Genomic DNA, 21,143 nt, shown 5'->3' with positions numbered 1-21,143 from the left:
TTTAGAGAATTTCTTCCGAAAGGTTTATATATATAATACATGCAAATTACATTTATAAATAGTAGAGAAAAGTCAAGTAACGCCGCGTACACGTCAGCTAGGATTATCTAAGGCAGCATCATCCTTTTGGTCACTTTATTTTTGTAAAGGTGTACTCAAAAGTAAAGCACAATTTGTGTTCTTAATATACAAAGTAACAATGTTGCTTTGTGCAGGTACAATCGTTAGAGTACCTCAATTATAGTGCTTATTTTGTGTACAACTGTTACAGTACCAAAATAACAGTGCTATTTTTGTACAACTGTAACAGTACCAAAAATACAGTGTTATTTTGTGTTCAACTCTTAGATACCAAAGTTTAATTGTTACTGTCAGAATAGTTGCTTATTCAAAGTTATACTATTAATTTGGGTACAGCTGTGATATTACCACAGTGACAGTGTTAATTTTTTATAACAAAAATCGTTATTATAAAAAATGGCAATCCTTGACTGGGTTAACTGTTTTAATGTGGTTTTCTGTATTATAGAATTATTCAAAATAATATAGGAGCTATGGTGTTCTCTCTTTGTAAATATGTTTATTTTGTATGTCTGACCGTAATAGAAAATGAGATATAACAAGTTTTGTGACAACTATGGCACAACATTCACGGAGAAAAATGCGTATAGCTAATTTTTTAAGAATCTCTTCAAATTATTTGCATTTCGGTTAAAAACGGTATTGCAGGCCGTTTCCTGATACACTTTTAGTGAACTCTTAATATATCGGAACACGTGTTCAATTCTAATATTTTGAACACCTGTTCAGATATCGTGATAACACATTCGTATTTTACTGAAAGTTTATTAGGAAACCTATCAATTCATTCGTTAAAGGCCTGTAATCCCGTTTATAATCGGATTACGAATAATTTAAAGAGATTCTTAATAAATGATCAATATTTTATAGCAGTTTGTTATCTCTGTGAAAGAGATATTCAAATACTGTTAGGTTGTTCGTAAACTGGGAAAGTTAGATTAAAAAAATAAATAAATAGGGTAATGGGTTGTGCAGTTGCGTGCTACAGACCTAGTCAGTATCTAAAAGTCAGTAGAACGGTTTACAAGATGACATGAAATCCATATTTAATTAGTTGGCATAACTAAACGATGACAAAACAGATGAAAAAAATAAGCCTCGGCGCACCTTTCATGACAATTATACATTCATTGTTCTCCCTTTCATAACAATTACAGATTAAGTGTTCGTCTTTTACTAACAATTATACATTCATAGTTTATCATCGTTTCTCAACCTGGGGGTCGCGATCAGATGTAGTAGGGTCGCGTACAGTAAAAAAAAAGTCACGTACACAAAAAACACCTTTAATTATTTAATCACATCAATTAATTAAGATTTGTTGGTTTGTTTTTCAATAAAAAAGTTTTGTATAGTAAGTCGAAGGACATTTAAAACTATTTATTTTTAATTTGATTCTCAAATGAAAATTTGAAACAGAAAAATCAGAACAATATTCGGTTGCATCTAGAAATTGAACTCAGGGACTTAGCTTTGCCGGGGCTTTGAGGTAATTGGACATTTTTAAGCTAATTTGACCATTGAATTATAAACAATTCCAGAGAAAGAGTTTAATTCTTTTCTTCCTTTCTCTCTAAGACATCATTTATGAAGCGTGTTTCACGCTCATTTGGGGGTTAAATTAATAAAAAAAACATAACAAATTTATTGAAACAAAATAATATTTATTTATTTATTAACGCCTTATTGGGTTTTTACAATACGATTAAAAATTATTAAATTAGGGAAACTTTCCTAGTTGGACAGGCAAAGCATCCAATATGTAATATGTACTTTCTTTTGATAAATAAATTTAAAAAAAGATTACAAATTAAATTAAAAATATATTTAAAAAATACTTGTTACGTTATTATCATGCTAACTTTAAAGAAACCTTCAAATAATATAAAAAAATTGGTTAAGCACGTGCCAAAATTATGATAACTCCTTATTTACGTTTATTAAAAAGTGCTAAACTAATTTGGCATTAATTGTGTCAAAATTTGAAACGAAAACATTAGCGACATCTATTGATTCATTGCCAAGTATATGTATTCTCGATAACACAATTAAGCGCAAGTTATTGTTGTGAAATAATATATTCTAATTACCGAAAAACATATAAATTTGTATTAAAAATTGCCTAGTGTTAGGAAAACAAATGGCCACCCTCATATTTCAAATCTTAAATAGAACAATTGACCGAGCGATAAGAAATAATAATTACTAGTTGTCCTTTACCGGGCGTTGCTGTGGGTTATCCTTAGGAGATAGACATATACCATTAAGGACTTTTCTGTAGGCCTTTTTAAGATTCACAATTCTTTAGTACATTATTTTGATGTATCTCATAAGGTTTAGCCAGCGTTAGCAATGTAAGCGCAAGAATATATTATTGAATTGATTACAAAAACATCGATTTTTCTCTACTTTCTATAAATATAATATGCATGTTTTATACATGTAAACCTTCCGAAAGAAATTCTCTAAATGATAGTGAATACTTTATCAAAATCCTTTGCGTAGTTTAGAAGAACTAAGCGCACAAACAGACAGACGCGGATAGTGACTTTATTTTCTACTATTTAGAGATAAATGCATGTTTATACGAGCGCGTGAAGTACGGTGTGAAGTATGGCATTTCTTTCATAAGTCCACACATTCGCTATAAATTAATCATTGCATCAATAATTATCAGATAAATATATCCGCATGTGGTAATGGTCATGCCACCGCATAGGTTAAGGTATACTGCTTGGAAAATTATGGTTTGATGATGATTTTTCTCAACGAATGACCTTGATTTTCTATAATGCCATCTTGCATTGTGCGTTCAGGACAAAACACCTGAACCTTATTCACGTAATTAAGGTAATTTATTCAAATTTATTCCATGGCTGGACTTGTATTGAGTGCACACTGCACAGTATAAGCGCTATTTCACAAAAATTGAGCTATTTAAATAATTATCCAAGTTGCTTCTGAGATTGCTTCACTGCGCTGCACGTAATTTACTAAAAGTTTATCAGGAAACCTGTTAATTCATTCATTAAGGATATCACTTTCAACCGGATTACCAATAACTTTAAGAGATTCTTAAAAGCTTAACGAAATGCGAAAAAAACGGATTTTCATGAACACGTGTTCCGACATCGTGATAATGTATTCGTAATTTAATAAAAGTTTATCAGGAAACCTGTTAATTCATTTGTTAAGGTCTGCAATCAATAAAAAAAATTAGAAATACTACTTTTTCTAAATGTACTCCAATTAGAGAAGTCGTCGTCCCACTGACTCCAAACGGTTGGGACTCTTGTGCGGCAATCACATACAAAAATATTTATTATAATAGGTGCATAGTATATTTGCGGCTGTATCTCCATGGTGAAAGACCACTAGAACGTTACTTGAAATGACTTTATCCGTGTTTGGTGACGAAATCTGAATAGCCAGATACATCCCAACCATTCTCTTCCCCTCTCCACTACCTTCAACCTCATACCATTCCCCAATTAAGGATGCCATAGTCACTTTGGCTGCAAACGATTGGGAGAAGTTAGGACAAAATACAAACTCATCTGACAAGATCCAACTATATTCATAAATTCTGTTTTACTTATATTGACATTCTATTGTTTCTTTTCAGAATCAAAATGGTAAAGTTAGCAGTGTTTGTTGTTTGCATGGTAGCCGCCGTGGCGATACTGACTCCAAATCCCGTGGAGTCCCACTCTCTAAGAGAAATCGCCAGCAAGGCTAAGCTGAAGGGAGCACGCGTTCTATCTGCCATTACTACGCCCATCCAGAAAGCCATCGTCACCAGGTTGCTCGAAACATGTAAGCATTTTGTTTGGTAATAATTTATAACCTAGTAATGCTAATTTATAAAAAAAATCCTTTCAAATCATTGGAAATCCAAATAAAAACTGGATTGCAGATTGCAGGCCTTTAAAAAATTAATAAATAAGTTTCCTAATAAACTTTTAATAAAATACAAATATACAGGGTGTCTGGGGGTAAAGTGTGCTAATTTCGGGAGGTCATTCTATATGACGGTAGAAATAAAAAAGATAAGTAACTTTTTTCGAATTTCCAACTTTTTTCGAAATTCCAACATTTTTCGAAATTCCAACTTTTTTCGAAATTTCAATATTTTTCTAAATTCCAACTTTTTTCGAAATTCCAACATTTTTCTAAATTTCAACATTTTTCGAAATTAAAACATTTTTCTAAATTGCAACTTTTTTCGAAATTCCAACATTTTTCTAAATTTCAATATTTTTCGAAATTTCAACATTTTTCGAGATTATTTTTTTTTCCCACAATAAAATATATTTCCATTGCAGAATATTTATTGTTCCATATAAACAAATCAACTTTTTAACCTAAAACTACCTTAAAACGTTGGAATTTCGACAAAAGTTTAAGATCTTTTTTACTTCTAAAATCATGTAGAATCACTTCCCAAAGTTAGCGCACTTTACCCCCGGACACCTTTATTATCAAGATGTCGGAACACGTGTTCATAAAAATCCTAATATTTTCGCATTTCGTCATTATCAAGGCAAATGCGGGTGGATCAAAACGTGTTCCAGCGTATTAGGCCTACAATCCCGTTTTTAATCAGACTACCAATTTTTTGAAGAGAAAAAAGATTCTCTATTGAAATGCTGCTCCAGAACACTATAATCAACAGATAGAAGTGATTTATAAGCGTGTCGGTGTGCCAGAAAAAATGACACAATTCGTCATTCACTTCTGCTGATATCTATCTATTTATATAATGAAGAGTGTCTGTGGCGGGAGACCGCGTGGCCGACACCGGACGTGAGGCGTGAATTGTTTTTTAACACAAATATACAATTTTATTCTGAAATTGATGAAATTTTGGACACCTCAAAACAAGACGAAGGTCTCTTGCATAAAGCCCGGGCAACGTTGGGGACTTCAGTTAGTATATAAATAAGGGTGTCTAAGAATGAGGCATTTTTTATATACAAATTTATAGTTTTATTCTTCAAAGCAAGAGGAAGGTGATTATCTACATGAGATTTTAAAAAACCAACCTCATTTTAAAGCATATCTTGCAAAAATAAATCGCCATCTGTCAGTTACAATCAGTTTCATTGGTCTGTCTTGAGTCTAGAAGCCGAAAGGTCACATGCAAATTGGTGATATTCAATTTCTTTCAAACGGGAGACTAAAATGTTAAATGTTTTTTGGTTTTAGGCGATTCTCTGAAGAAGGTATTGGGAGTGACCTATGAAAAGTTGGTGTACAAAGAGGCAGAACCAGATTCGGACGTTAACCTCGACATTTGGAATGGCGAACAAAAGGTATGAAAATATTGCTGATATCCTAATGAAACCATATAAAGACCTTACGTTTTCTTTACACACATCTAATCATTGAAGAAGAAGATAATTGTAACAGAAAAAATAAGAATGTAACTGGGGATCGAACCCAGGAACTCTGTCTTACTGAGAAAACACATTAACCACTAAGTTAATATTGGTATCTGACTATTTTCTACAATTTATGTCAATCTGATATCTCAGTTTATAAATTACCAATTTTATTGCCAATCAATTCCTAATGTTGGCAGCTCTCTTTGTATGATTACAAAGTTCTACTTCTATCTAATATATTTTGTAAACTACATAGTGTCACGGATTATACCTATCACTCTCTTAAATCTATCATGACAGGATTCCTAGATATGAATAAAATAAGAAAAAAAGAATTAATACAAGACTACATTCTCAATTTTTCGGTCCTGACTCTTCTGGTCAGGTACCTGAACCATCTTTCAATCAACGTAATTTTTTACTTTCTTCCATTTCCTACAGTTATTGGTCTTTTACACAAAGCAACAGCTGGGTCCATAGCACGATGGCATAAAATGATCAACATCATTTGCATCAATGCTTATATATTATCTTAAAATATTCAAAAACTGTAATTCTGTCATAACTACGACCCGCCACCTTAGTCTAGCTCCTTGTTCAATCATTTGTCTTTTTATCTCGTCAGAAGAAACCTAGCAATGATCTGACTATGATTACTTACTTTGGTCACAACGTTCATAGTTAAAATACTGGAACATCTGTTAAGAACACGATATATGATTTACCATCTTTTGGTATACTAAAAGCTGATATTTCTGTTATTTCTTTCAGACGACTTACAACATCAATGACGCTGAGGGCCGCGCTACCGCAGCCAAGATGCTTGACCCCCGTCTGCCCGTGGCCATCTTCCTGCATGGATTCCTCAGCTCATCAGACAGCGAAGCAGCGCTCGAGGTCACCAAGGCGCTCGTCACCAGGGGAGGGCTGAACGTGCTGGCCTTGGATGCCAGTGACTTCATCGAGAAGTACTACGTCAGGTCTGCCACTTGTGTCAGATTCATCGGAGAGGATCTCGCAAAACTGATTGTGCAATTTGTGAAATGTAAGCAAAATTCCTTATTATGTCCAAAATTTTGTTTTTGGTGGTGTTTAATTTTCTACTCTCCCTTCTTTATTCAACTCTATCTATCTATCATCAGGGAAGATACGTAGTTTGAAAGATACCATCAGTAAAGCTTTCGTGAAAGACCGTCTCTCATTTCTCAGTATGGCGATCAACGTGTCCAAATATCTCACCGTACGCTGTAGGCAAACAGTTGACATACAATTTGGGATGCCTAACGTCCATAAAATATGAATTTGTGCGCCTGGCTGTATCTTATAAAATGTATGTTAACAGCTTATTTTTATTTTTAGATGGTATTCCCGCAGCCCGCATCCACATAATCGGTCACAGCTTGGGTTCCCACATCGCTGGATTCGCGGGCAAAACCTTCCAGCGGCTGGTCAACGGAGCCTACAAGATCGGTAGGATCTCTGGACTGGACCCAGCAGGACCCTGCTTCTTCAAGCAGCAGGAGGACCTTCGCCTGAAGAACACTGATGCAGACTTTGTAGATGTCATCCACACAGATGCCGGCATCCTGGGCATCATTGAACGTCTGGGTATGTTATAGAAAGATTCCATTTGCATCTCACATTTTTTTAAAACTTCTTGTAACCGATCAGACTGTAACATCCCCAACTGGGGTATGTTGTGAAGCTAAAGGGAGTGGGGAGGGAAAAAACATAGGAAGAAGGAGCTAGAAAAGAACCCGGCTATTCAGACCTAGCCATAAAATTACTCTTTCACCTTGGTGACATTGTGATTATCTACCAGTAACAAAATCAAACCGCGACAAGATTGTCGGCGTTTTGATACTCGAACATTTTTCGGTATAAAACAAGCAAAATTACTTCCGTATGGTTGAAGTATCTCTCCTGTTTAGTCAGTATTTCCTACAAAATCACTTCTGTATGGTTGAAGTATCTTTCCTGGTTTGCCAGTATTTCCTACAGTGAAAAATCTAAGATAAATTGACACCAACTAATCAAGAATTATTTCGCTTTCTAGGTGATGTTGATTTCTTCCCCAACGGTGGCGAAAAACAACCAGGCTGCGTGGTGCCCCCTTGCAGTCACAGTCTCGCCTGGAGGCTCTTCAGCGAGTCCATCTTGGCTCCCTCCTCCTTTGAGGCCATCAAGTGCAATACCTGGGACTCCTTCAGGCAGGGCTTCTGCGATGGGGGCAATCTAGCCCCCATGGGATACGGCGCCCCTTCCAACATCTCTGGGTCTTACTTCCTCAAGACTAGAGCGAGTAGACCTTATGGGTTGGGGGCGATTGGCGTCAGAATCCAGTCGAGACTTGGGAAGATCGGTAAAGCTATCTCGCATAGTTTCAAGAGGCATTTTTATTGGAAGAATTCTAATTAAATTAATTAATAGAAGATAAGTTAATATTGCTAATTCATTAAAAATGTCTCCGTGTATTGAAAACTTGTTTCCTGATAATTTTTTAGTCAATTCTAATATGTCACAACACTTTTTTTGTTTACAAGGAAACCTATCGATTCATTCGTTAAGGGTTTTCATATCCTGTTTTTAACAGAATTACAAATAATTTGGAGAGATTCGTAATAAATTTGCAATATTCATGTTTCTTTGTCTGGAAGACATTAAAAGAAACGAAATTCATAGCACTACATCAAATTGTTTGTACTCGTATATCTACCGCTAGAGGCGCTGTAAGCGTGTTGACTTAGTTAAACAGGAACACTCCAGCGATTGGTGGCATACCTATACGAGTATATACATTTACCATATTATTTAACTAATGCTACTCCTCAAAATATTAATATGGAAACATATGAAATTGATTACTGCGTTTTAAACCCAATGAATCCACCTAGATTTCAACGTTTATCCCATATTTTTAGGGTCTGTAAATTGAGCAAATTATGACAAGCGATTGCTCAATCTTTTTGCAAACTTGGCATAATATGCCAAGAAACGTTCGAGCAGTTAAGACTTATTTTGTTAGTTATCTGCAAATCAGAAGAGTTATTAGAATGATGATAGTGATTTATTAAGATGTTTCATCTTAAACGAGATGAAATATATCTGACTGCTTACATTATTAACACGTTATTTATTTATAGTATTTTTTATTGAGTTTTAATAATTGAGAGATCTTAAGTTATAAAATGGTTTTTAAAATTATCGACTGAATTATTTAACAAATTATTATTTATTCATTATCAATTTGTATTGATATTTCAGGCGACTAATTATTGCTTATAATAATTTGTTATCCTTTGTGCTATGTATAAAAAACCTTGTCTGATAAACATTAGTTTATCATTACAAAAAACAGTGAATTATTTAAGTTTTTTGGTATGAATTATGATTATAATTTTTATTTTTTAATTATATATTAAGAAATGTTGAAATTTGGACGAAGCAGGGTATTAAAATTAATAAAAAAATTAACAGATGCATATATTATGTACTTAGTTAATTTAAAAAAGTAATTAATACATTATCCAGTGTAAATTAATTTAAGAAGTAATTTGATTGAAATATTCGTATGTAAATTAGATTTGTAATTAATGCCTCTTTAATGAGTCGTTGAAAATACAGAAAAATAAGAATTAACAAGGAATTATTCTTTATTTATTATTGGTTTATAACCCGATCTTCCTTCTTTCCCATCTCCTTCTGAAAAAAACTAACCCTCACACCATACCCAACTAACTAACAAAGCATTACCTGCTATTTCACTGCTGGGGACCTAGCACGGTCTATCGATAAACCCTCTGAACCAAAGAAGCTCTTAGAGTTGAAAGAAGTAGTATACGCGATCAATTGAATCCATTCGGTCTTGTAGAAACAAAAGACAACGGAGACCGTCAAAAGTTCATGCTGTGATTCGTTCATATGTTCATTTTGATGATAAAATATTATTTTGTTTAGGCAAGAGGGGCGTATCTACAAAGTCTACGATAGAGACGTCACCTACTGCATAGTTATCCATGTCAAATTCAGCAACAAAAACTTTGAAATTAATAAAATACTTCGTTTTTACCACCTTTATTGTTTATTACCAACATGTTTCATGAGCAACGCTCACTTCTTCAGGATTTTTAATAAAACTGTAATAAATTTTTAATAAACCCTGAAGAAGTGAGCGTTGCTCATGAAACATGTTGGTAATAAACAATAAAGGTGGTAAAAACGAAGTATTTTATTAATTTCAATTAAAATGGTGCCACGAAATAAGTGTGCTGTGTTAGAAGAAACAAAAACTTTGTTTAAATTACGCGATTATTGAATAAATAATGCAGTCGATTTATCGTCCATGTTGATAAATTGCAGTCATGATGCTATTAAGTCTATCATTGTATCTAAGATATATGATTGATGCAATTTGACTACATTAACTGCATGCACTGCCAACTGGCAAGGAGCGAACTGGTGTGAGGCCGCTGCAGAATTGCAGTTGTGAAATTTATACAAAAAAAGCAAGTAAAAAAACATATGTACGAATAAAACATTGATATTTTAGTAAAGTATATTTTCATTACACCAAAATAATAATTTGTTGATATTGTCTTGAAGAATGTTGCAATGGTAAATATTTTGAATAGTTCTCTAAATTTTGAGGTCATCAGCAAAAAGTAAGATAGATACATCGTGAAATATTTTTGTAAGATCATTTATAAACAAGATAAATAAGATTGGGCCAAGGTGTGAACCCTGTTGAACTCCACTTGTTGCATTAATTTTTTCCGACAGGGAGGATTTTATTCTAACAATTTGTTTTCTTCCAGTAAGATAGCTTTCAAACCAGGCTTAAAATATTCGTTTTGATGTTGAAAATGGGACTGCAGGCCTATAACATATGTTCATAAAAATACTGAAATTGATATTGCCATACTGATATCGTGGCATTCCGTCAAAATATGTATTGGGAAAAAAACACTCGATATATTATGAATGAAAACTCAAAAACGAGTCCCGGTACGATCAAGAGAGTTGTATGGTGTGGTAGCCCTCTATCCCCCATCTATGAAGAAGGTTCCCGTTTTTACCTGAAGGGCGTGCTTTTGAAGATTGGGCTGGAAGTTTTAGCCATGGGAAATTTCTAGAACAGCCCAGAACTTTCGAGATTATTCGAGAGCATTCCACAACATTCCAGAACATCCCGGAACATAATGAACTAAAAACGGAATAGCAGGCCGTTTACTGATAAACTTTTGGTAAATTATTAATCGTAACAATTCATTGGTATCTCTAAATAGTTTAAAACAAAGTTTACTATCCGCGTCTGTCTGTTTGTGCACTTACTTCTTCTAAACCATTGCACTTAGTTATTCTAAACCATTCAACGTAGTTTATTAGGATTTTCACTATCATTTAGAGAATTTTTTCCTCAAAGTTTATATATATATAATACATAGTTATTATATTTGTTGAAAGAAGAGAAAAGTTGAGCAACGCCAAGTACACGTGAGCTAGTATTTAATAAAACACAACTCTTTTAAAATAGAGCAAATTCATACATTGCATTCAATTCATTGCATAAAAAAATTAAATTCCAATAGAAAACAGACTGACTGACTGACTGATAGAGTTTGAAAACAGACTGACCAAAAAGCGGAACATTTTATGCATAATACTATTTTAACTATCCCGCAGCCAAGTGGGGGGGAGTAGGTAGTACCAAAATTACTATCCTCCTTATATTAGCTTAAATACTTGAAATATCATTTTGGTATTTTACGTATTTCTGCGCAAATACATAAGTTACCATTAATAATTGACTGAATAATTGGGATTTTTATAGTTTAAAAGCCAATAAGACAGAAAAGTGCATGGGGTCGTCCGAAGACCCACTTGGTTACAGACGTTTTGTTTGGCATCTTGGCCTGTCGAGAGTTATGTTCGCCCCTGTGATGCAATATGAGAAGTATCAAAACAGAGGCCTAAGTCATTTCTTCTAGAAAACATAACATATTCTAGTTCCTATCGCCGAATGTTGAGGTATGGAACATTGATAATAATTTACCGTGAATTAAAAAAGTTGAGTGATTGATTATAAGTGAAGAATAGTACGTTGTGTAAAATTTAAAGTAAATCAAATTTAATAATGTTTTATGTTAAAAAAAAAATTATTGTTACAGCTGTTTCAGCGTTCAAGGCCATTTTGAAACTGTGGTTAGGTTAGGTTGAGACTTTTTTTTAATATATTTTTTTTTATATTAACTCCACACAGGAGGCCCTGAAGAAAATAATGCTGTGTGGAGGGTCTTTTTGTGGAGAGGAAGGAGTGAACATGGGTCTTGAAGAGTCCCATGTTGTAGGAGGGAGGAAACACAGAGGCCGGCAGTTCGTTCCACAGCCGAGCTGTTGAACTTAAGAACGAATCGTAGAAGCGACCCGTTCTCATGTGACAAATGTCAACCGTGTACAAATGTTGGGCCCGCGTTTGGCGTGTATCCCGACTACGCACCGGTGCCGAAGGGATCAATGACACTAGTTCCTCAGAGCATCTTCCATTGTAATACCGATAGAACAAGGACAGCATACCTACCTGACGCCTGTGCTCTAAAGATTGCAGTCCGTTTGTTAAGATTGGGAAATCTATCAAACGGACCGCCCGTTTTTGCACAGAGTCAAGGGTAAAGACTGAGAGACTGGTCTAAACATCACAGAAATTGAAATTGAGCGGGGGTAGGTAACGTTGAAGCCATGTCTAGCTAGACATCGTAAAAATTGAAATTGGGCGGGGGTAAATAGAATCATATAAATAAGTCGTCTCAACGGGCATTGTACGCCGAAAGAACTGTGTAAGATATCTAATTTATTTTCATTAAGTTTTTTCATGTTTTTCTTTTGGTTTTTGTTTTTCTGTATGTAAGATGAATTTTATGTGGAAACTTTACTGGTTCATGCAAACATGTAAAATGTAACTATTTATATAAAATATGTTTAACTGCTTCTTTACGAAACATTTTTTAAATATTTATATTGAGGGATCAGTAGGATTTATAGGCCCAGTTAGAAGTTCTTCAGAGCCGAACCCTCTGATATGAAAATATCTGGAGTCGATGAATTATTTTCCCATTTGATCTCTGTTTGAGTTGACGTGTTGTTCTTGTATTGTTTTGTATTTATTATGCTTATATAATGCACTTGCATAATGTGGATTGACTAGATGATCATTTGTAGAAAAGTGTGTGGAAGGGTTTAGTTTTTCCTGCGGGGAAGATTTAACCCGGACATAAAGTCGGAAAACATTATTGAAATAAATATTATATTAAAATAAAAACACATCTTAGGAATCAGAGATATACAATAAACCATTTCTTTACAGTCTCCTGCAAAAATGCGTCGAGAATTTTTAATTCTGACATTGGTCGCCGTAATGAGAGGGTTAGCAAAATCTGATTATACCGGGGGTCCCATTTCAGACATAGAACAGAAGGTTTTGGATCTAGCCTTAGCAGAACAGTCGGACATTATAAAACTGGGTTTTTCAGATTGTAAGTAAACAAAGACCTATAATGCGTTCATGCAAATCAGTTATCAATGATTTTTATTTAAAGATTGACCAAAAGGTTAATGTATGATTAAACTGGGAATTTTCTGATTTAAGGCAATCCAATAAAGAAAAAAATTGGATTAGACTATAGCCAGCTTCAAAAAAGAAAACCAGATTTTTCTCATGTAATGATTGACCTATGGATTAATGAAACACAAGTAAGTATAACAGAAGAAATAAATTTGATATATTAAATTTTAAAAACGCACAACAAATACAAGCGAAGCATTATGAAGCAATACTATTTGGGAGTCGAACAAAACTTTCCCAGAACTTCTGGTCCTTACTTTCCTGAAAAGATCCCCAACCCAACATTCAACAGAAGCCCCCGAGGGGATTATTTTCATCAAGGCTTACAGTGTGGAACTAATAAAAAAATCATATCTCTAATACCAGATTACAGGACACCGAAAATCATGAGCGTGCGGGTGCCCCAGAGGAAGCAAGCAAGAAGCTGGAATGTGAAGATGTGAATAGATTGCTGATAAAGGATGAAGAAAAATCCACCTATCCACAATGATAACGTTTTAGAAATTAATCAAGAAGAAATAGACAAAACAATCAAATACGCAATTGAAAATCAAATGGCTATAGCGTTACACATAGAGGAAGAACTACTACTAGTGGAAATTCTTATTCAGCCTTGAGTAGTATAATATATCCTAATGGATTAATTTGTCACTAAGAAGTTCGTGAAGGAAGTCACCCTCTTGAAAGAGAACTTCTCATTTGATCCAACAGATGCAATTTCCTATGTAAATTTTCAATACTAAAATAACTGGTCATTTATTAATGTTTTGTTATGTTTTATTATTTCAGCAACAACGAATCCCCATGGTACACTCATCCTTCAAAATACTCTCTTCACCAGATTACAAAAAGGGCTTTCCCATTGTAATCTTCGCCCACGGATTCATGGACAGCTTATCCAGTAAATCTGTGCAGACGATGGGAAGAAGCCTGGTGCAGAGAGGAGGCCTTAATGTCCTGACATTGGACGCTAGTAGTCTCATTAAGTCTGACTATCTGAGGGCGACTACTTATATAAGATTTATTGGAGAGGAACTGGGGCAGATTCTGATGGAGTTTCATAAAAGTGAGTTCTTGCCATCAAATACAAATAAGTATCCATCTATTCATAAAGATCTGTGTTGGCACACTTTCTTTTCTTCAACTGTATTCATACAGACTTTAGACATTTCCCTTACCCTAGCGAATACCAGCTGTATTACCGCAGTATTAGCGGCTTACAGATTTTTAACCGCCCGATCCCCAGGATTAGGGACGTATTACTATGGTACTAAGACAGAGATCACGGACTTTGTTAAAAATCTGGTTGATTTGAAGAATATCCATCGGTCGCGCAATGAAAATGTAAAAAAACAGTTATACAGGTCAATGAAATCGGAAGAATTGTGAAGTTAGCAACTAAACGCGAAACGTAAAAATGACCGTGTTTTTGAGGATTGGAATAAAGTGGTGCCAGTTCAGCCAAAAAAATCTTGCATGAATACATATTCTAACCCAAGCAGTATACGGCCCTCCCACCGTGTGACCTCACGGTACAGGGGAGAAATATCCTGTCTTTATGTGGTAGACTTTCTATGAAAATATCTTTAATCATAATTGTTGATTTTCTTGTTGGTGTGTTTATATTGTTGTATTTGATGACCATGGTTTCTCCAGGTTCGAGGTCTCTCAGTTTCATCCAAAATATCTTACGATTTGCTTTATGCCAGGATCACACGAGGACTTTACATAAGACAATACAATAGTGTCCATCCCTGCTCCGTGAACACGGCAGGGCAATGGACAATACAACAATTCAACCATAGTTCAGATACGCGATGACGCGCGTCACAAGCGGGTTCGTGAAAAATATTATCTTTCTATCGGTTTTTTATACCAAGATGTATTGTAGTGTTCTATTTACGCGAAAAAAATACGAGATCCGAGTGCCGAGGGATACGTACGCGTGGAGCGACTGACTATTGTCCCACTGTTTTGTCAAAACGTATTTACCCGCGGATAACGCGGCCGGGCGAAGTGGCGAGGATAAGACACTATCCTGCGGAGATAGCTTGCCTTTCTATCTGTGGATCAGTGTCTTTAATCATTGTCCTGCTTTGTTAACTACTGTTGTCACTAGGACAGTGGGTCCGGAGCTCGGACAAAACAGTATTGAACTGTCCTGTGGTTGATATTGTAGCTTATTATGGATGCAATCATCTTCTATTCTGATATTCAACTTGTTCTTATTTTGCACCAATTCTAATAATGTCCTTTATATTCCCAGGTGGAGTAAACGCCTCTTTCTTCCACATCATAGGGCACAGTCTCGGGGCCCACATCGCCAGTTTCGCAGCGAAGACTTTTAAGGAGTTGAGCGGATCCTGGGTGGCCAGAGTCACTGGTTTGGACGCCGCCGGACCCTGCTTCTTCCGCGAGGATCCCTCGCTCCGTCTCACCAGGACCGATGCGGACTTTGTGGACGCTATTCATACAACTTCCGGAGTTTATGGGCTGAAGAGTCAGATAGGTAATGATAATTCAGAAATCAATTGCAAAGTCTTACGAATAACAAATAAATTCTCCCCACTGTCCTTCTGTCCTACTCAAAACTTCTTTCAAGAAGTCTATCCATCTTTTTCTTGGTCTACTACCGGGTAATTCCATTGCGATACCTACTTGATGTGTCCAGTCATATATTTTTTTTAGTCCCAACTGCTCCCAACCGTCTGGAAGTGAGGCTGAAGGTAATGAGGATGGGAAGGAGACGAGGAAAAAGAATGTGGGGAGTACCTGGCTATGCAGATAAAACACGGCTAAAACCATTTGAAGCAACGTTTCAATTCTGAATGGGGCTCTTACAGCAAGACAATACTGAGAGTATATTCCACTTCAATTAGTTGTGGAATAGCATAAATTTAACAGATACTTGCGCACGCAAAATAATGATCGTATAAAGCAAAGATTTTTCATACGGATCGAGATAGAGTTTCCACATGGGGATCGGCAGGAAAAAAGGGTCGTGTAAAACGCTTATAATTTTTTTAAAATATGTGTATTTTTTACTAGGTTCTGCAGATTTTTATCCAAACGGAGGGGTCGAGCAGCCAGGTTGTCTGGTTCCCTCCTGCAGCCACTCCAGGGCCTGGGACTTCTTCGCAGAGTCCATCCTTCGTCCTTCAGAATTCTTGGCCATCAGCTGTTCCAGCTGGGAGAGATTTAAGGGAGGACTCTGCGAAAGCGACAAGGTCCATCGGGCCCTTATGGGGTATGGTGCGACGGTTGAGAAGAAAGGAAGATTTTATCTGAAAACTGCTGCGATGGTTCCTTATGGTTTGGAAGAGAACGGCACTTTATGGAATTGATTGATATTTTTTACAAAACCGTTAGAATGCCATCCTCCAGCGACGGCTTACCCTATTTTCAAAATAACTTCCTTATTTTATACAAAATTATATTTTTGTAAATTGTAGAGTCTTACCAGACTCTCTTTTTAGTGTGCTAGGATAAATTTCAAGGTTTAAAATTCCATAAATTCGAGATAAGTGAGGCGAGTTCAACAAATCAACGGTGAATTCGTCTTCACACGATGGTTACAAACATCGGAAATCTACGCTGGATTTCTTGGCACATGAGATGTTAATCGATTCGTCTTGTCCGAGTGGTTAAGATCTGGTTTAAACCATACATTTTTTTAATGATGTGTGCGATTGTTGTCAAATATGCTACCAGCGGTATTCCCCGGGGATCACATTTGGGACCAATTTTATTTTTCCCAACTATTTGTGACAAAATTTCTATACATGTCTGTAATTTGTTCATTTATTATTTATACTGCCTTTTAATTGTTAAATATCATTATTATTATGATATACTCTCCATAATTTAACCGATTAAAAATTGTTTAGGTAATCAAATTGACGAAGAAATACAGTTAATCATACCAACGAGTGAATTTATTTATCCATCAACATCAAACACTTTAACCTTGAAAAATAATGATACCACGTTTTACGAAAGAAAAAATCTATCAAAGATGTCAAAAACACGTTCAGTTTGATGGAAAAATATCAAAATTCTCACCTGGTAAAAAATCAAAAACCAAATTACTAACCAGAAATATTGTGTTAAAGGCGCAAACCGAAAGAAACGTATTTAAAGATAAAATACCACATCAAACGATTCGAAATGTCGACACTTCGAAACAACCACCCCCTCCCTCTCTGTGAATGAGTTTCCATTGAGAAAGAAAAACAAATAAGAGAACGCCACCTTCTAATTTCAAATTCAAAACTTCGAAATCACGTTCCGCCCGCGAACCGTCAGTTTAGGGTTGCCACTTAAAAATGAATTATTGGAGGACAAATAACCTAGGGTGATAAATGATATCTTTAAATATATTGAAAAATATCATTTCGTTGTGCGTATTAGTGTATAAAGATATAATTGATAAGCTGATGACCTCCGGTAGCCGGACAGATGTCATGGATTCAGATCCCGGTGCGCGTGAATAATAATTTTAGAAAAATCAATATGTAAAATTCACACACTAAGAATGAATTTTAATTAAGGCCAAATGGTTTGGTTTGGACCACTTTTTATATATAAAATCAACATGTTTCGAGATGTTGAGAATGTCGTTTTCATCAAGAAAAGCCGAATACTAACGTTAAATATTGAGAGGAGGGTTAGAGTGCGGTGGGACCAAACCTAAATAGGTAGAAGAATTGATGAAGAAGTGGAAGGGTTAGAAGTGGGAGAGATTAGAGAATTATATGGTAGTAGAAGAGAAAAACTAGTTAAGTGAAAAATATTTTAAAGAGGATTATTTACACTTATTTCTAATCTCTAATATTTGAACACAAAATCAAACATCAAATTGTTTTAAATGTATTGCACTTAGATACTGACAGATGTTAGTTTAGCAAAATACAACATACATCTTTAGGAAATCAATCAAAAAATCAACTCGTGAAAACCACAGTTTTTTACTATGACACATTTATTTTCGAAAGTCTTGTAAATATGTAATTTTTGTTTGACTAAGGATTGAACCTTCCTACCCGGGTACTGTGATCGTCAACTCTAACAACCTCGCCAAACGCCGTTCGGGTAGGAACTACATTTATTTCGTATATTATGCTGTAATGTCATCCAATTTCAGAGAAATACGTGACTGCCACCAAAGGTTGGTAGAATGCTTTGTCATCGACAACGAGTCTATCTAAGAAGTGGGTTTATTTCCGCTTCTAAGATTTCCACCAAGAGATCACCGAATACAAGAATTAAATTTTTATATATATATATTTAAAAAAAATAATTAAACACTCTGTGATGTTAACATTATCTTTTACTAAACGATACTATAAAGAATGCAAGATAATAATAAAAAAAATATTAATAAATGAGAACCGTGTGTATTTTAATTAATTAATAAATGAATTATGGAGGACATCTTTTTAAATGGAAAAGGAGAACGCGTCGTATTGTGGATTATTATGTGGCAACCCTACTTTAGTTGTACAACACGGCGCGAACATAGTTTTTGCGTAATTAAGCTGTCAAACGCACGCCCGCCATTAATTAAGCTGTCAACAGCAAAATATTCTTAAATTCGCGGCAAATTCCCACAGCTGAAAGTGTGTTCAAACATTTTACCTCCGTGTGGAATTTCGAACAGTTCCCTCGGCCCGGCGCGCGCTTGTGGCCAAATTTCAAAGGCTGCTTCTGGCGTTCACGTTCCCGGCAAATCCAATCCCGAATAAATAGCTATTAGACTAGGGAGGGGGATTTCAACACAATAAATACCTATTAGTACACAAGGTGGATAAGTGTTTTGTTATGTTTTATGATTGTACTGTACCTCAGTTCCAAAGCACACGTAGAAACTTTTTAATTTAAAAATGAAACAATAACTTTGGAAACACTTTATGCCGGCAGGGTTTTGCAACAACCGTAGCTTCTACAGGGCTGTAACAATATATTAAAGCGAAGCTTAATGCTAAATCACTATTTTGATCAATCTTTATAACGAATCGGTGTACATTATGAATACCAAAAAATATGCTTTAGATAAATTGAAGGTTTTCCAATCGTTTCGCTTGAGTACAAGTAAAAAAATAAATTTCTCAATAAAAAATATAAATGTAAACTATGTTTTCAATAGAAATGTATGAACGCGTAAAGGAAACAACTTAAAAAAATACAGTATTATAGCTAAGATTATCTGTGACAGTTTCACTTGATTAACTTTTTTGCTTTCTTACAAAATTATTTATAAAATAAATAAAAATCAGTTTTGTGCTTGAAATCGAACGTTTCTAGACTCCGTTTGTCAAGCCATTTTAATACCTTTTACCTACAATATAAGGTATACAAAGAATATATACATTTTTGGCTTGTAGCTTCCTCTTAAGCTTACACGACACTTGACGGTTAGGGAGATAGCGGTCTTTGTCAATAGGGAACAACATAAGAATTGGGTTTTTTATTTAGGTTGATTTGATTATTGACACGACGTTTTCCTTCGTGACAGAGCATGAGAGTCACGTTCAAAATGGGACGTATGGCAACGTTAGCTATGACGGACTGTTTTAAAATAGATTTTTGTGATTTTGTCGATTTGTGACCTTGTAGTTATCCACGCGAGCACACGGAGCGCCACGGACTAAATGATGTTCCTTATTGCCTTTGGAATATGTATACTCGATTCAAAGGAAATAATCCTAAAAAATTACAAAGTGCATAATTACAAATTGGCATATTGTAATATTCCTTAAATTAATGACAATATCAATATAATTATTTTTTAATGATAAACTAATGGTTTTAAGACAAGGTTTTTTATGCATAGCACAAAGGATAACAAATGAAAAATATCCATTTAAATCCTTCTATCCATAATATCCATTTTGGATATTTCAGGCGAGTAATTAATGCTTATAATAATTTGTTATCCTTTGTGGTATGCATAAAAAACATTGTCTTATAAACATTAGTTTATCGTTAAAAATAATAATATTTGACAAGTCAAAATATTTCACCAACAAATGTAGATATAATATATCTCAACGCCATCTAGTGGGAAATTCAGTACTAACAAAGCCTTTCCAAATAAATTTGGTTGTTTACGAGTTAAAAAAATATAATAAGCAGTAATTGTCAATTCCCGTTGGTTGCATTTATTTTCAATTTGTATGGATATTTCAGGCGAGAAATTAATGCTTTTAATAATTTAATATCAATATCGTTTCGGACTTATATGAGAACATATTTAAAATACTGTATGATTAAAAAAATAAGAGCAATTGATGGTCCCCAGCTAAGAAGTAATCATTGGTTGATTTAAAAAGATAGGTAGTTTGTTACTTACGCATCGGCCGCACTGCGTTTGACTCCTCCAGGAGATGAGGGGGCACTGAGGAACATGTCTGCAGGCTCAGCAACTCCTGGCTCCAGAGCCACCGATTCGTGGTTCCGCACATATTGTAGAGGGGGCTGTAACAGATAAAATATCAATTTTAATAAAAATAATAAGTATGTTATTATCTTCTTTTATTGTAACAAATGGAAATAATGATATCGTCACTGAAATCTCCCGTGCTGAGGATATCATTTACATATTTAAAAAAAATAGTAGTTTGGATAATGTGAAGTTATCAATATCAATATTATATTATAAGAGTAAGTGTACAATGTGCGTGCCGCTAAAACTCAGAAACGAGTCCCGTTCCGATCAAAGGAGGGAGTAGCCCTCTATACCCCATCCATGAAAAAGGTTTCCGTTTTTACCTGAATGCCGCGCTTTTGAAGATATAAGGGCTGGAATTTTCGCCCTCTGGAGATTTCTAGAGCAGTCCAGAACATTGCGGAACATTTTTAAATGTTGTCAAATGTCCGGGAATAGTTTGGAACGTTCGGGAACATAATGAACTATAAACGGGATTACAGGCCGTTTCCTGATAAACACTTAGTAAATTCGTAATCGTGACAACTCATTGGTATCTCTAAATAGTATAAAACAAAGTCCCTATCCGCGTCTGTCTGTTGTAATGTTGTAGTTGCTTGTTGGATATGTT

The 21,143-nt window shown here is 35.0% G+C and overlaps 2 protein-coding genes across 2 annotated transcripts in view; one reads left to right on the top strand and one right to left on the bottom strand.

The window, feature by feature from the left end:
* Positions 1-20,559, bottom strand: part of LOC149410110 (uncharacterized) — a 67,838-nt gene extending 47,279 nt beyond the window's left edge. The window contains exon 1 of the mRNA XM_089648740.1: positions 20,438-20,559. Coding sequence (XP_089504866.1) covers positions 20,438-20,493 — 56 coding nt within the window. The 5' untranslated portion in view covers positions 20,494-20,559. The remainder of the gene's footprint in view (positions 1-20,437) is intronic.
* Positions 3,714-16,430, top strand: LOC149410111 (uncharacterized). Its single transcript, XM_089648911.1, has 8 exons — positions 3,714-3,897; positions 5,290-5,396; positions 6,240-6,513; positions 6,828-7,076; positions 7,525-7,874; positions 13,876-14,152; positions 15,353-15,595; positions 16,135-16,430. Exons 1-8 carry the CDS (start codon positions 3,714-3,716, stop codon positions 16,428-16,430), a joined length of 1,980 nt encoding a protein of 659 aa, XP_089505037.1.
* Positions 20,560-21,143: the final 584 nt, after the last annotated feature.

Source organism: Hesperophylax consimilis, chromosome 28 (assembly GCF_061612785.1).
Source record: "Hesperophylax consimilis isolate HC1 chromosome 28, BYU_Hcon_1.0, whole genome shotgun sequence".
In the NCBI taxonomy this organism is placed as follows: Eukaryota; Metazoa; Arthropoda; class Insecta; order Trichoptera; family Limnephilidae; genus Hesperophylax; species Hesperophylax consimilis.
This window is presented reverse-complemented; position numbering and strand designations above follow the sequence as displayed.